This window comes from Saccostrea cucullata, unplaced genomic scaffold, assembly GCF_032062105.1.
Source record: "Saccostrea cucullata isolate Sc308-1 unplaced genomic scaffold, CSIRO_AGI_Scuc_v1 ctg634, whole genome shotgun sequence".
Classification (NCBI taxonomy): Eukaryota; Metazoa; Mollusca; class Bivalvia; order Ostreida; family Ostreidae; genus Saccostrea; species Saccostrea cuccullata.
In genome coordinates, this window is record NW_026932503.1 from 181,278 (window position 1) to 198,274 (window position 16,997).

Below are 16,997 nucleotides of genomic sequence, written 5' to 3' on the forward strand. Positions count from 1 at the left end.
AGAGACCATTTTGTATTTTTGTTTGTAAAGAGTTAAAAAATAGTTTAAGAATCAAGTTGAATAGGAATATAATGGAGTGCTATTGGTGCAGATCAAAATTCCATCAGTTATTTGAAAGACTTCGTCACCAATGACTACGAAGAAGTTATCAATTTACAGGGTACGCCTCTGTAGAAATAGACACGTAGTGTTTAAACACAATAATCTTGTTGATTACTAAGTATTAAATATGAAAATTTCCGTGTCCAATTTTTATTGAACAAGCGATTGTTCGATGTATTTAAAAAGTCATAACATCTTTAAAGTCGTCGCGAGGAACAATTGCATTAAGTTTTAAAATCAATATAATATTTTGAGGTAAATAACTTTGAAAACAATTGTTATTAAATTTATTAAAAGGTCTTTGAAGTTTCTAAGAATCCACATACCAATTTCATCTAATATGCTGTTGGTTCGGTCGTCTGAAGTTTCTATACATTACAGCAGTTAGTATTTTTGTCAGAAGAGATAAGAGTTTGGTAGAGACGCTGTAAGGATTTCTATGAACTGAGGAATCCAGTATAGGTGGAGTAGAATGAACTCACCTTCGATGGTAGGTGTATATATATATATATATATATATATATATATATATATATAATAAGGATTATAATGTGATTTTGTCTCTATATAACCCATACCCTAATTTCCTAAGGATTTATATCCTCAGAGGGTTAACTTTGAGTGCTGAGATCTCCGTCAGAGACGAATGATTGGGAGAATTTTATTAAATATAGAACTTAATTTTCTTGACACCGCAGGTATAACTGAAAGATTGGAGCTCGTTATCTGAAATTATTGCTATTCTGAAACTAGTAACCAAAACTAGGAATTGAAAGGTTTATAACCAAAATTTATATGGAACAAGTGCTCTGTGTTACCACCATTATTTTCAGGAAAAAATCAAATGGATGAAAAGTTAAGATGGAACAAATATGCAAATGTCTCTTAAGTCTAGGCGTAGAGTTCAAACTGAAATATGGTGAAATGGAAGACTGAACTTAATTTATCATTTCTAATGCTTTATTGTATTGATGTTAATTGACACCCATTGACTTATACATGTATAGCAATTATGAAATTGATTATATGAAATGTAAAAAAAAAAGACAATTTGATCATATTCTTACTCTACATAAAATGAGCCACCGTAGCACTGCTTCTCACTTTATTGATTATTTTCAAAGAACAAATTGTTACAAATATCGTTAATCTTCATTATTTATTTACATTACAATTAAAAGACTCTAAGTGCAGTCCTCTAAGATGATCTTGCTTTCATTTGGGATTTTAAAATGCAAAGGAGCACAGGTTTTATTTTTCCAGCTATATTTTTGTTGGGGATACTTTTGTATTTAGGTAAGTATACAGTATGTAATAAAAGTATTTTGACAATTTCATCACCTTTTGGCCATTAAAATTTTTTTTCAAAATGAGCATTCTCAAAATGAGCATTCTGTGTTATATAATATATAAACAAATATTTCATTGGGAAAATACGAGAGATTTTATAATACCGGGTAACTTGATTAGAAAAAGAATTGAAAAAAAGAAAATCACTTCAAAGAATTTTGGGAAATCTATTTTTTTAAAATATGCATTTTTTTATTTTTTGAATTGCGGCAAAATTTAGAAGTACATTAAAATTGGACAAACCATTAAAATTTTAAAGAAAATTAAACAAGCACAAGCTAGACGCTATAAGTAAAAGTCTTCATCACGACAAACATCCATATACATCTACAAGCCAAAATTTAAAAATACGATCATCTATAATGAAATTGATTAGCACCAGTATAAAAAATGTTTCTAGATTGAGATGGATAATAATTTGATATAATTTCAACAATCTATATTAAGGATATCTTCTTCTTTGTTCATTTTATTTTTTACTCAAGGATACAACAAATAACAAAACATAAAAACACTGTCACCCCGCTAAGAGCTGAAGATACAGCGTTTTGTTGCAATGCAGTTGGGGAACTAGAAGAGATTTAGGACTGTGACATCATTTCCTGTGGCATGTCAAGAAAAACTAAGGACTTGAGAAAAAAGTAGAAAGGTTGCCTAAATTAAATTTGTTATAAAAACAAATTTACAAGCAACAAAATATATTTCTCTTATATACACCTTTTTCCAGATTTTGGAGCAGGAATATTTCCTTATGAACCCACATTCATCAGTGAATGGAACTACGTAAAAGCACAAGATGATACGAAAAGCGAACTTTTCGTTCATTTCCCAGATAGCGTTGACAAAACAACAAGACCCGTAAAAGTAATTGTGGAAGTAAGGGTCAAAGATGGCGGGAACTCGTACATTTTTAATGCGTTCGGTTCTTCTACACGAGACGATGACAGTGCAGAAAAATATGGCGGAGTTATATATTTCTATAATGCAAGTGGTGTTATTATTCTGTTGCCAAGCAGTACCAACCAATTCAAATCCGGAGGAGCTGTGTATTGTGGTAAGTCTCTATAGATGAACCAGACGCTGGTCGGGTTGTTTCCGTAACAACTCTGGTGGTCAGAGATTTACGGAGAGAGCAGAGCGTCTGCTTGAATGAGATTTGGATTTTTACACATTTGCAAGTTACAAGCGACAGCTCCAAATTCGGTCCTGTTGATTGATTGTATATTGTTTAACGTCCTTCTCGAGAATTTTTCACTCATACGTAGATGCCACCACTTGCCGGTGGAGAGTTGCAAATTTTGTCCTATGCTCGGCACTCAGGGCCACTGAGCAGGAAGGGATCTTTTTCGTGCCAGCACCAACTGCGACACGGGACCTCGGTTTATACGGTCTCATCCGAGGGACCGGTCTCCAAGTCCCACAGTGGGATTCGAACCCGCGACGTAAGGATTGACTCCTTCGCGACTCTAGAGCAGACGCTCTAACCACTGCGCCACGCGGGCGACTCGGTTCTGTTGAAACACGCCATACTCATATTATTTTATTGGATGGTATTTTAAGCGATGCATTAATGATAGAGCAGATAATGTTTAAATGGGATAAAGCAAATTTTCATCTTGATAAGTTGCAAAGAATCTTTATGGACAATTCGTTCATGCAATTTTCTACTGAATGGCATTTTTGGGATGAAACAGACGATATTTATTTCATACAGGTGAAAAGAAAGATTGGTATTACCCAACTTCTCATGAAAATAAAACTATTAATGAAATAGATTTTGTCGAGGCCGAAGTTCGAGTAAAAATGTGGCAACAAAAGGACATGCCTCCACGTTATGACTCTGGATTCGTATACACGATGACTTCAAGGAACCTCAGTAAAGGCGCAGGTACATTGAAAACAAAAGAATATTAAACTTGTAGGTTTTTATTACATCACTTCAGGTCATCAAGAAGGTAGTTTTTGAGTAAGATTTTAATATTGAAATGTGACCAGTAAGAATTATTCGAAATAATACTAAGCCATAATGAATTTATATCATTTTAAATAAAACTTTAAAAAACTTAAACTAAGAATACTTTATTACTTAAAACACATTTTAAAAACCTCTCCCTTATGCGAAAAATAAACTTCAACAAATTGAAATTTTCTTCTTAGTAGTGACTTACTTAGAAGTGCCAGTCAAGATACATCCAGATATTGTGGTAGTACAAGCTGAACCAATGAATCCGTTTTCTAGGATGCCTGGATTGATTTCAGAAGGACACGGTATTTATGGATAGCGATAAAAAATTCTTTGTAAACGAATATTTCATCAATGATAATTTTCAAAATGTCAGACATTACAACAATTTTTCACTTAATTTCCTGTTGTTTTTTTTTAAGAAATTAAATTACATAGCAACCCAATTTATACTGTATAACCTGGGATGGGGCAGTTAACGCTTTATTAACCGCGAAGCTGTTTATAAAAAAGTGTAAACTGCTCCAACCCAAGTTATAGCTGTATTACTATTTAATTCATTCCTTATAACTTTTTTTTCCAATCATTACCTATAGAAAACAAGGCAATTCCTTAAAAACGTCTTCAAATTGTTCATATTTTAAACGTAACGTCAAGCGAATTGATACATTTTTGACACAAGTAATTAATTAGCTGCAATAATGTAGCCCTCTCCGATTTTTTTTATCTGATATTTTCTGGAGAGGGCTACAATTCCACAGCATCTCCATAATGGTGCAAAAATATTTTTTAAATATGGGCGACTGCAGGCAGAATAAATTGTTTTTACAATCAACTTACTTCTAATAAGACAAAATTTTTATTCACTGTCGACATCATAGCCCGTTAAACGAGAAAACCATGTAAAATAAATCTGTGTGTTTACTTAAGCAGCCATGACAGTTCACGCGTGACGTACTGAGACTTGCGCTTGAAATTTAGAATAACTCAATAAAGCAAATGTCGATGTTTATAAATAATTGTAATGAATAGTAACACTAAACATCGATAAATAAAATCATTCCATGTGTCATTTTTTCATAAACAGCGATATTTAAGCTTAAAATAAGGTAATTCCAAAGAAATCCGCTTCCGATAGATCCTTAATCTCATTGACTGTCCCAAAATAAAATCTGTCAAGGTCAGTAAACATGGCGGATAAATTTAAGTTGTGATGTTGACATACACGAAAAATACGGATATATGGATTGTTCTATATATTTTTGGATCGATTTATATCTTGGATAACTACATTTTGGAATTCCAAGTAAGACATAAATAAAATAGCCACTTACTGATAATTTGAGCTGAAATCCGTGCGGGAGTGAATCGCTCCCGCTTTGCACCATTACGGAGATCCTAGGAGTTGTAGCCCTCTCCCCCACCCCTTCAAAAAAAAAGAGGGAGAGGGCTACATTATTGCAGCTAGTAATTAATATATTGTGACGTAGAAAAACCCAGGTTATACAATTTAGATTAATTTTTTTTTATCCAATCAAATACCGCGTTTCAACCAAAATTAAATAATATCCGATTGCTTTTTACTAGTAAATCTTTCTATCCACAGGAAGGCCTGCATGCCTAAGATGTGGTTTTCAAGCTGGAAGTCTGACGTTTGCATTCAATGCTTCTCATGTTCGCCTATGGGTGAAGTACATATGTAAGACTTAACATACATATATATATATTGTGTATTTTTCTCTTTTTTTTGGGGGGGGGGCAAACTGTAACATATTTATCAATATTTTAAAAATATAATAATTATCATGTTTAGATCCAGTAATAAGTGCAATGGACGGATGGGGAAGAAACGAGTATTATCATTTTGGGACACGTGCAGTTAGAGTCAGAATCCTTGCCTGGACGCTTGAAAATGCAGTAAACTTGAGTAGAATGACAACAAAGATTGGAGACCATACAACCACAACCCCAAAATTGGTCTTTCCAAGTGAAACTGTCACAAAAGATCTCCTTGTGCAGGTTTTGGTATGTTGTGGCCATGTTGTCTGTAGATTTCTCATACCTCTATGCTCTTACTTAATCAAAGCAGACAAATCATTGTATAAATTACAATGATCCTTAGATATTTTGCTTCAAAGCAAAGCTGTTGACCGGACTTTGCTTTAAAATGATAAAAGTTATCATATGTTTTTAAAAGGAGATTAACAAAAAAGTTGTAAAAGCTTATGATATCTTAGTCTTGATGTTTTGTGTCTAGACAAATCTAGAAATTCTAGAAAGTTTTACATCTCACCGATATAAGACATTTCTTGCAGCTATTACAGATTTTCTTTTGCATAGATTTTTTTGCGCCCAAGGATAGATAGATCGGGGTGTATATTGTTTTTTGTCCTGTCTGTTTATCTGTTTGTCTGTTTACCTGTCTGTCTGTTGTTAACATTTACCTTCGGCATAACTTTTGAACCGTGAGAGATAGAGACGTTATATTTGGTGTGCATACTCAACAGACACCAAGGTCAATGACCCTGTGTCCTTGAATATTACCTACATGTATATGCTAAATATAGCTTTTTCGATCTTTTGCTGTAAGTTTTGAACCATCAGAGATAGAGACTTCATATTTGGTATGCATTTTTCACGAATTCAGCCAATCCAAATGACATCAAGGTATATGACCTTGTAACCTTGACTGTGATCTATATGCTAAAAATAGCTTTCTCGAACTTTCGCCATAACTTTTGAATTATAGGAGTTAGAGACTTAATATTTGGTATGCATACTCCACTAATTAAGTTCTTTCAAATAACACCAAGTTCAATAACTTCGTGTCACTGACTGTGACCTTAATGCTAAAAATAGCGTTTTTGAACCTTCTCCATAACTTTTGAACCGTAAGAGATACAGACTTCGTATCTGGTATGCATACTCCACTTATTACGCTCTTCAAAATGACACCAATGTCAATGGCCTTGTGAACTATACTGTGACTTATATGCTAAAAATAGTTTTTTCGAATTTTGTTGCCGCCGGACGCATAGTGTTTCTCAAACATATCTTGTTTTTACTTTTATAAACGATAATGGTTTCTTAAGGAAAGTATATAACGTCTTTTTTGTTTACATGCAACACCTAAAATATTATTTTGTTTTATTTGGGTTTGGGATTAAATTGGCACAACTGCAGGTTACGTACAAGTACATTATTTTGTATCACGACTTTATCTTTGGATGTACAGTATGCTGTCATTTAATATAAACAGGACCAAACACATACATACTCTATTTTTCAGATTCGTCCCTTGAGTGGCCCCAATGGTGGTTTCTCGTTTTATGGAGCTGGTTCAGTGGTCACGTTTGGTGGTTATGGTACTTCAAACAGATATTCTGGACTGGTGTACGGCTACAACAACTTCGGCGTTTACGTCTGGAGAGTGAAACCTACCAATATGTCGTATGTATTCGATATTGATTATCCATGGGGAAGTGGACGACAAAGACAACAAACAAATGACGTGGAAATCGACATTCGTGTGATTGAATTGATGAAGAAAGGTTTGCAGATAATGCGTAATTAACATATCTATAACAATTGATATAATTAAATTGTAGATATAAAAAGGACCAAACACCTACATACTCTATATTTCAAATTATACTTTTTACTATTTTCACTTATTTTTATTTTTGCCGTTCTTAACATGTTTTTGGGAAATATTTTTCACCGGAAGCATAAAACTTAATTTTCCGTCGACGTCACTCCCTGTCGAACAGAAAGTAGCAAAAAAATGGCATACTTTTGCAATTTTTCAACATAGATTTGGAATATTTAAATCATTAGAGACGTCATTTATCTTTTTTTTTTTTAATAAAAGTTACTTCCAGTCAAACAGGACGGAAGACCTACTCGTTGCTTTGCAACGAGCTTTGCTCTAGTTTACACAACTAATTGTAATGTGGCATGCAAAAGTATGGATCGCCTCAACTGCTTTTAATGTGAATAGCATTCAGTTCGTAATGATACATCTACTTCTTCATTCGTATCACTAGACTTTTATATGCTGTTATATCTGCAATGTATGGCACCTGACGTTTTGTCCCTAAAGGCCGGTATACACGGTAAGATTTGTATTATAAGATTTGTATTATAATACAAAATCTTACAATGAAGCGCATTGAAGTGGTAAAATTTTCCGTTTGACTGGAACGTTTTGAGCTATCTTTAGAACGATGATTGTCATACAATGACACGCCCATTTCTTTAGAAAGGAAAAATCGGTCAAATGGTTCATTCGAATACCTGTAGAACAGGTATTCCATAAATATAATAGCCAATCAAATTGACGGTCTACATAAACACCGAGTAAGCACGTGTTCGACCGATGCATGTGTTATGGTTACTCCAATAAACATGATAAATTAAATAATTATTGACAAATTCTTTGAAATACATGCTTTACAGAAGCAGGAACTATCTAACTTTCTCTCTCTTATAACTTTAAAAATCTCCATTTCGGTGTAACTTATGTTGTTTGTCACGAAGAGTGGGGTGTCCTAAACATTTCAACGAATATTTCTTATTCGTTTCTAAAGAAATGGGCGTGTCATTATGTTATAATTGACGTTCAAAACATGACTCAGAACGTGTCATCCAAACAGAAAATTTTACCACTTCAATGCGCTTCATTGTACTGTGTATACACTCTTAATACAGTGTATCATAAGATTTTTCGAATCTTATAAAACTGTATTAAGAATAGAACAATGCTCTATTTCCTAATACAAGTCTTAACTTACCTATCACTTTCAACCAATGAAATGAAATGGCACTATGGGTCATCCTATTTTTATCATCACTAAAAAAAGCACATGGTAAATAATATTGGTTGACTTTACAATTAAAGACATCGAAAAACTCGTGGCTTAATGGGAAGGGGAAGAGGACTTGTTGAATATATCAAGCCGTGAATAGCACGATGACAGACACTGCTATCAGAGCCTAATCCTCCATTTTTATTACTTTGACAGAGAGAGAAATATGGCGGGGAAAACACGTAGTTTATTTACAATCTTATAAGATATGTATTAGCGTGAGTACAGGAAAGTATTATAATACAAAAGTTTTATAATACTTGTATTATACTACAAATCTCATCGTGTATACCGGCCTTAAGCTTATCTGCTGATGCTCTTTTTTTGTGCTGATTCATTGAATAAAAATTTATGCTGATTGTTCTTGACTACTCAGTAAATGAAAGTACTAAAAATCTGACATTGAATTGTCTTGTTTTTTTCATTTCTTTTAAAGATGTTCTATTTGATTTTTTTTTAAAGAAAAAGTCATCATACACTTATAATTTAATTTTCATTGTAACAGGTCATTTGATTGGGTAAAAGATTTTATCCATTTTGTGTAACATAACTTGCCTACGTCACAATGAGTTACGTCTAAAAAGGTATTTCTCCGTTTGACGTTATTTTTAAAATATGCTTTTTTCCGGATAAAAAAAATGGAAAAATTGTCTCATTATCTACAGTGAAATTAAATTATAAGGAATTAAGCTTATTTCAACTTATGTTATATTATATAACATAGCTTGGGGCAGTTTACGATTTTTTTTAAAACCGATTCGCGGTTTATAAAATGTAAACTGCCCCAAATTATGTAACATCGTATAAAAAAAGTTGAAATAAGCTTCATTCCTTAAGTACGTTAGTTATTAATCTTAGTTGACAATTGTACATTGAATGAATATCTTTCCAAGAGAATATGTAACAACTTTCAGTGGATAATAATTCCGACCAATTTTGAAAAAAATTCTTAAAGCTAATACATATGTCTTGTTAATTATTAAAACAAAATCAGTATAAGCCATCGTAAAATAAAATAATCAGGCCTAATTTGTTTTAGCAACTGATTTTTTTTCAAATGAAAAGTTCCTATTTCAAATTATCACACTCCAGTAATCAGAATATTTTTTATAATTAGGCTTATGAAACACATGAATTTAAATTGCCCTCTGTTATACCACATAACAAAATAATTGAACATTTTTCACGATACCAAAGAGAAAGATTTTTATCTTTTCTTAATATGGAAAGAACAACTCGAAGTTAAATAGGTACATTTGTTATAACCTTAAAAGATCTATGTGTAGAGTTTAAGATATCTAAACGATTAAAAGTTATTTCTGAAAAATGTAAAATAATGAACGACAATACCCAGTAAGGTCGTTGTTAGAGCAACATTACAGTAAATAAATCTTATTGAAGCCCAAAATCGTCTTTCGAAATAATTTTCATCGCTCTTAAATAATGAATCATGAATCATGAATAAGTGGAAGTTGATTTATAGAATTGTGTATCTTCGTAAACATACTTCGTCTTAATTTTAGGTGGAAACATTCTTCGTTTATCTGAAGCAAAATATAATTTCATATTATTATGGTAACATTCCAGACACAAATACAAGTAAAAGTAAACCATGGATTTTAAAGAAAGAATTGTTAGTATTTAAAGTAACTGTAATTTAAATATTTCTTCTTCTTATTTCAGCTAAAAGAACGTGCATGTGTCCTTGTGATAAGGTTCATGCAGCAAAGTACACAAGCACCAAAGAAGAAGCATTAACTAAAGAAATTGTGAAGATGAAAAAAGAACTCATGGTTTTCAAAAATGAAACATCTGTTGCCATGAAAAAGAAGATTAGTGTAAAAGATTCACGACCGTCTGCCGTAGCTTCCGGTGTTGTTTGGGTGATATTTCTGTTAGCTATGGTTGGTTTCATCGTTATTCCAGATGTGATATCAGGGGTTAGATATAAACTTCCGGTGCTCTTTAGGTGACATTTCTGTCAGCTATGGTTGGTGTAATCGTTGTTTCGGATATGATTTCATTGTCATATACATATATGTATGAAAAATCTTTAACAACATTAACAAGATTCATTGGATGAAAAACGCTAATCGGACTGACAATTGTATGAATATATTTTTGATTAACGAAAAACGATAAAGTTTGTTTGGTCTTTTGTCGCTTGTGACGACTGAATTTTGCTTCAAATCGAATGCTCGCTTTTGTAGAGAAATAGATTCTTTATGTGATCTCTCTCTCTCTCTCGTAAATTAGAAAAAATGAAAAGGGGTGAAGATATCAAACCGTGACTCATAATTCCCGTTAACAATTCAAAATGACAAAAACAGTCACTCTGAAAACACCAATGTAATTGTGATCATGTATGTAGGAGGAGTGCTTCTAAGCATTATTTCTTTCGATTGTCATGAATTCCCTCTATTAGTGAGTTGAACGGAGTAACGATTAGACAAACTACTATAGTAAGTGTAAATTTAATGGCAAAATAATTATTTAAGAAATAAATAACAAGTTTATAAACTTCAATGGGAATTGAAGTGGGTCGGTCACGTGATCAAATCCTGTGAAGGCCGAAGGCCTTCTCAGAAGATTTGATCACGTACCGACCCACTTCAATTCCCATTGAAGTTTATAAACTTGTTATTTATTACTTATATATACATTTGAGACAGACAATTGAATATTTTCGAATTTAAATTATTGCACTAACCGTCCGTCGTAGATTTTGAAAAATGACGCAAGGTGTAAATCGGCTTGCATGGCGGTTACGCTTCAAATTCATTAGGCTAAGGAATCTATTTCGAAAGGAATATTTTGTGAAAGGCTACTTGTGATCAGTAATAGTGAACAGATTGTTGTCTGGGAATATTTTATTCGTGAAAATGATAATCGACGCTGAAAAGACACAAGAAACACGTCCGAAGTTTGATGATAAAAAGTTGGAGGAATTTCGGTCGCTGGAAAGGGATGGATGGATCCGATGGACTGAGACACTTGTCCGAGCCAGTTAATTTGCAATTTGATCAAAAATATTCCACGGTTTCAGTAACTAAAGGCATACTTATCGTAAAACACTGATAAACACGGAGACACTGGCGACAGCTTTATATTGAACTACGAAAACACCGAGGTGTTTGGCAGCTGTTCATTGCAAAGATATTTTCCAACAGATTTACACATTTATCGTGAGTAAAATTTAAAGATAAAATAAAAGTTTATCATGAAAATTTAACCAAAGGTCTATCCAAAAAATAAGGATGAACGTTAGAGACTGTGCAGCTGACAAAAGTGAAGAAAAATGTACAAACGCTAGGCTTATCAGGGGTTTAAATTTTCCCTAAAAATTCACTAGTCCAAGGACTATTGAGCTAGTAAATTTCACTAGTCCGTGTCATAAAATTACTAGTCCAAAGTTAAAAAAAAACATACTTTGTTTTAATCAATTTGATTACAGTGGGGGTTTTTGTTAGTACTTTAGGACTGGGGGCTTGGGCCATAAGAATTTGGAATTTCAGCTTCAATTTGGCTAAATTAATTGGGGAATATCCCAGAAAACCCAGTCATTAAAACAACATTGGCAAAATGCTTTGTTTGTATTACTTTAAAACGAACAACTGTTATCACAAATCAAGACTATTCTTGGTATGAATTATCTAATTACTTGCATAAAGAACAATAGTGGTATGAATTAACTAATGAAGAAAAATCCAACATGGCTGAACAACCACAAAACCTGCTTGAACTCTACTTGAAAAAATGCAATAAACAAACTGAATTTGATCACACATTTCGTAAGTTTTTCTTTGGGATGACTTCCACTACAATATGGGAAAATACAGGCATATTTCCCATTGGAACTGGGGCCGAAGTTCGGCCCGAAAAATTACGGACTATCAAAGGGTAACAATTGACTAGTCCGCCCCAATAAACTTTAGGTCCTGGACCTCGGACCACCGTATTTTTAAACCCCTGCTCCTAGTTTTCTCTATGTACACAGGTTGAATCGGTAGCCTCTGTCTCTCTTGTTTACATTTAAAATAAAATAATTATCATTTTACTTGCTTATTTTATTCATTTTTATACACGAAAAGCAAGTAGAGCAGGTCATTTTATAATTTATGTACCGGTAGATATTATTGCGCCGTGTGATTAGGTCACGTATTGACCTCTGACCTCTGACAAACTTCATACAGAATTGAAGATATTTTCTTTCTGTATGTTTATATAATGGAGAGATACCACAAATGTATATATTATGAAATGTATATGTACATGTAAGACAGAATATTACAAAAGGGTAGGTTATATCAGGAATAAAGTCATTACTACGACCAAAGAAATAATTAAATGCTCAATAAACACTAGTCGCTTGTTCACTTCTGTAATGTAAACCTATTTGCCAGTATATTGTCTAGGGGAAAACTGAACCTACAACGCTCTTGATATTCTTAACCCTTTTATATAATGCCGATCCTACTGAAATATAACATTCAACATACTGTTCATCAATTAATAAACTGGTTTATTTATCTCTCAGTACAGTTCCAAAAGAAAAATTTTGTAAAGAGATGCAAAAGTTTTATTGAAAAATATATTTTTAAGGTGAACAAATACATACTAAAGCAACAAAGGGACGTAAACCATAACACATCACACCAATTAATGACCATGAATACTAGTTGTGTGTGACAGAGTATCCTAATTAAACACATGCAAATCGGAATGAGTTTTGTTTGGTTTTCTATTGATTTATAAATATGGATGAAATTAGTGATATTCGTTAAATTATTAAAATGTTCAAATGTTTATTTGACAAGGAAAACTGTAAGATATATTGCAAAAGATGATATGGGGGAAATATTTCGGGTATATTAATGTTATACAACATCCGAAATGGGTAAGTGGTTTTCAAGAACCAAATTGGTTTTAAGCAAATCTAAAGAAGTAAACATAAAGAATCCAGATTGTTTTTTTATTCTACAGTGTATGTCAAAGCTTTTTTTCTTTTTTTTAAATTTTCATTGACAGTTGTCAATCTGAATTTTCACAAAAAGCTGTCATTCTTACAATTATTTGTAATTTGTTAGATGATTTTGTTTTTTAGAAATCCCTCTAAAAAAGTTCATATTCAGTTTCCAAATTTTGCAGTTATTTCCTCGCCATTCAAATAATTATAAGCTCCTGGTATCGACCATAGAACTTACGAAATGATGACTTTAAACAAGACTGCTGATGTGCTTGCCTCAGCAACTTGTTTGTCAATAATTGAGCCTCGTCGGATAGAAATCGACCTTATCGTTTGCAACGTCATAATGAGAAAAACGCGAATAAAGTTGAGAAAGATTTCCCGGTATTTTTACTACACATGGTTTTCACGTTAAGAAATATTTTAGACATCGTAACTGCAGTTCAAAGATTTTTTCTTCAAAAAATTGGATCATTTTAAACATGTACTATTTAAACAAACAAATTTAAATGTATTCCCCTTCGTAAAGCCTTATTTTTTTATTGTTACCATGGATCAATGTAAACACAAGCCCGAGGAATGCCGAGTCCGATCTACACTTTTTTTTTTCAAACAACAGAAGACGTAAGGCCACATCTAACACCAGATAAATAATAAGTTTGTAGACATAAAGCGAAGAAAAAATGGCATGGTGCATTACTGAGGGAGTACAGAATATATTTTTATTGTAGTTTAGAGTATAAATTTTAACCAGAGGAGACGTAATCTGGCACAGAAAATCGCACATGTTACTGATGCAGTAATAGCCTAGTGTGTGATTTACTATCATCGTGTGCACGAGTATTCATTCATTCACGATTAAATTCGCAATGTTATATTAGATATACTTTAATGTTTTATGTCTTTGAATGAATTTACATGTATTTTCAAATTTATCACAGAAATTAACCAACCAAACAAACAAAAACAAACAGCTAGGCATATCGATTCAGTACAAAATGTACAAAAGCCACGATTCCACAACTTTTAAAGCGCATTTTTCTAACTACAATATTATGAGATATCAAGAAACAAGTAAAATTGGTATTGTTTAAGGCAATATTTCTTCATGTATCAGTAATTCTCAAACGGAAACACGTATATTCTCCGAAGCGACTGGATACGATAAATTGTGCAAGTTGCTTCCCTTTGACGCAAAAAAGAGGCTCAACACGGGGAATCAGACAGATGTTTTTTCTCTCTATCTTAACTATTGTCTCTCTTCCATTACCAGATTTTAAGTTAATTTTCTTAAATATTTCACTCCTTATTTTGCAAGTTTATGAAAAATACCGACGATGGATTATCTACGATTTTTAAATTTCTTTAACTTGGCTGGCGAAAATGTAAGAAGATGGGCCCGGTTTGTAAAACATATCCTTCTACGTCATTAATATTTTAAAGAGTTGTAAACCAAAAAAATTACTCTAAAGTCGGATGTAAAAAAGACAATAGATTTGTGAAAGGTGTTCTTAAATATTCAGCATAATGTTAAGTATTTTGAACCCCGTTAATACCAAACTTGTCTGCAAAAGTCATCTTGAGCAGAATTACCTGTTCGTGAATAACAGGAATATGGTTTCGTTTTAATTTTTTATACTAAGACTTTCAATTATAACATCAATACGTTCTCTACATTATAAAATTCTTCTACAATTCTCTTTTTTTAAAGATAGGGTGGATACCCAAAACAGATAACATAATTATAAATCACAATTTTTTATTTGATTTTTTTTAATTACAAAATCATGAAACAAATAATTATGAAATGTCTATAATTTTATAAGTGTTGTGTTGGACTGGGTTAAAAACGGGATAGCAGAATGTTGTCGATGCGTACGCCGCGTGCCTTCATAAATATTATTTTTCTCTAAAGGAGAGTTTAAGTTTTGTTTTGTTTTGTTTTGTTTTTTTTTTGGGGGGGGGTTCTTAAGTCAGCATACATGTATATAAAGCTATAAGCTACCTCGCTGGCTAAATATGATATAATTTATTTTAGAATCCTACGCACCCAAGCTGAATCTAATTCATAGCATTATCCAGGCGCGGATCCAGAAATTTTTCCCAGGGGGGGGGGGGTCCACCCCTATCAAGAAAAAAATTTCAACCCAGAAGAAATTTCTTGACAAGCAAAAAAAAAAAAAAATTCAAAATCCTATTTTAGGGGAAAGGGGGGGGGGGGGGTAGGGAAGACTTTTTATGCTTCAAATCTTTAACTTTTCAGACCAATTTAATTCAAGTTCATATTTACCAGGGGGGTCTGCGTTTTCTTAGGAGGGGTCCAAGTTAACTTTTTCCTTGCTTTTGTATATAAATTTAATAATCTGGAAATTCCAGGGGGTCCTGACACCCCCAACCCCCCCTCTAGATCCGCGCATGTTATCTATTCTTTTTTAATTGGTTTAACTGCATTTCCTAATAAAATATTTATTTAGACATTAATCTCAATACAGTCTATACGTAATCAATTCTCTTTTTAACATTTAGTTCGTTTGCAGTTAACTGAATTGTAAAAGAAAGAAAATTTTCTTGCACATGGTTTTATATCGTAATTCAACATAGCTTGTGTTTTTCTTTTTTCTTTCCCTCAATGCATTTCTAATACTCCAGGTAACAAAGAAATTATAATTTTTGCATTTCTGAAATTCAAATTGATATCCCTTCATATTTTTTCTGTTGATAAAAATATTTTGTAAACGTTATGTCTTTTTCAAATGCGTTACAATTAAACTATATATCATCGTCGGAAATCCACGAGTGATCTCGTCTTTACTTATCACCCGGTGATGAGTAAAGATGAGATCATCCTTTGGTATCCGATGATGATAAACTACGTATATGCTATAAAGATTAAAAAAAAATGAAAAATCGTCTTCCAAAAATAATGCATGCATATACGTATTGAGTCGAGAATTTCAGCCAATGTGTATACAATAATTGTTTCCCGTGAATTTCCGCTACACGTAACTATAAATCTTATTCTTCTAAAATTAGGTGGGGTATCTCACATATACGAAGTTAATTAAAAATGTACGAACGATGCATGATTATTATATTATTTTACAATGAATATTAGATTATTTACATCAAATTGATTTTAAGGTAAAATTTTGTACATTATGAGATATTTTGTTGATGAACACAGAGAGAGATCTTTTTTAACGGTTAACATATTTTTGAAATTTTAGTCCGTCGGATGGAACGTTAAATAGTTCCCTATATTAAGGTTATCAACTACATGTATTTTGCATGCAACAGATAAAAAATTTTCCGCCGATAATTGCTGAAATCTTGCCGACTCGGCGTTAAGCAAAATTCAATCAACCAATAATTTGTACATGTATATTTACTTATTTGTTTTTCTACATTATGGATAATAAACATTTAATGAAAAGACGATTGGGTTTTTACTGGGGGGGGGGGGGGGGGTTATAATGTAAAGACACAGTGGCTAATTTTTTGTCGAGGTATCCGTCCAATTACAATCAAGCGAGAATGATGTGGAGGAAAAGAGGGTGTATATATGAACTATGATATTTGAAGGTGAATGTGGCTGCAGTAGAAACGGTTTTAGGGGGGAAAATCCTAATAAAATGAGCAAGCCTTACTTTTAGACACATGGCTAGTATCACGCCATGTTTGATTTCACGTAATCACTACACTGTATGTTAGGGATGTCAAATCGGTCAATTTTTAATACTCGGTTACT

General features: G+C 32.7%; 1 protein-coding gene across 1 annotated transcript; it reads left to right on the plus strand.

Moving 5' to 3' along the window:
- Positions 1-1,334: 1,334 nt before the first annotated feature.
- LOC134235290 (uncharacterized) lies at positions 1,335-10,256 on the plus strand. Its single transcript, XM_062717411.1, has 7 exons — positions 1,335-1,398; positions 2,180-2,506; positions 3,167-3,340; positions 5,022-5,114; positions 5,229-5,440; positions 6,705-6,966; positions 9,967-10,256. The coding sequence occupies exons 1-7, from the start codon at positions 1,335-1,337 to the stop codon at positions 10,254-10,256; spliced, it is 1,422 nt and encodes a 473-aa protein (XP_062573395.1).
- Positions 10,257-16,997: the final 6,741 nt, after the last annotated feature.

Coding starts and splice junctions, on each gene's coding strand:
- LOC134235290 (XM_062717411.1), top strand. CDS start 1,335: ATGCAAAGGAGCACAGGTTTTATTTTTCCAGCTATATTTTTGTTGGGG. Junction 3,341..5,021: donor GAACCTCAGTAAAGGCGCAG/GTACATTGAAAA, acceptor TTCTATCCACAG/GAAGGCCTGCATGCCTAAGA. Junction 6,967..9,966: donor GATTGAATTGATGAAGAAAG/GTTTGCAGATAA, acceptor TTCTTATTTCAG/CTAAAAGAACGTGCATGTGT.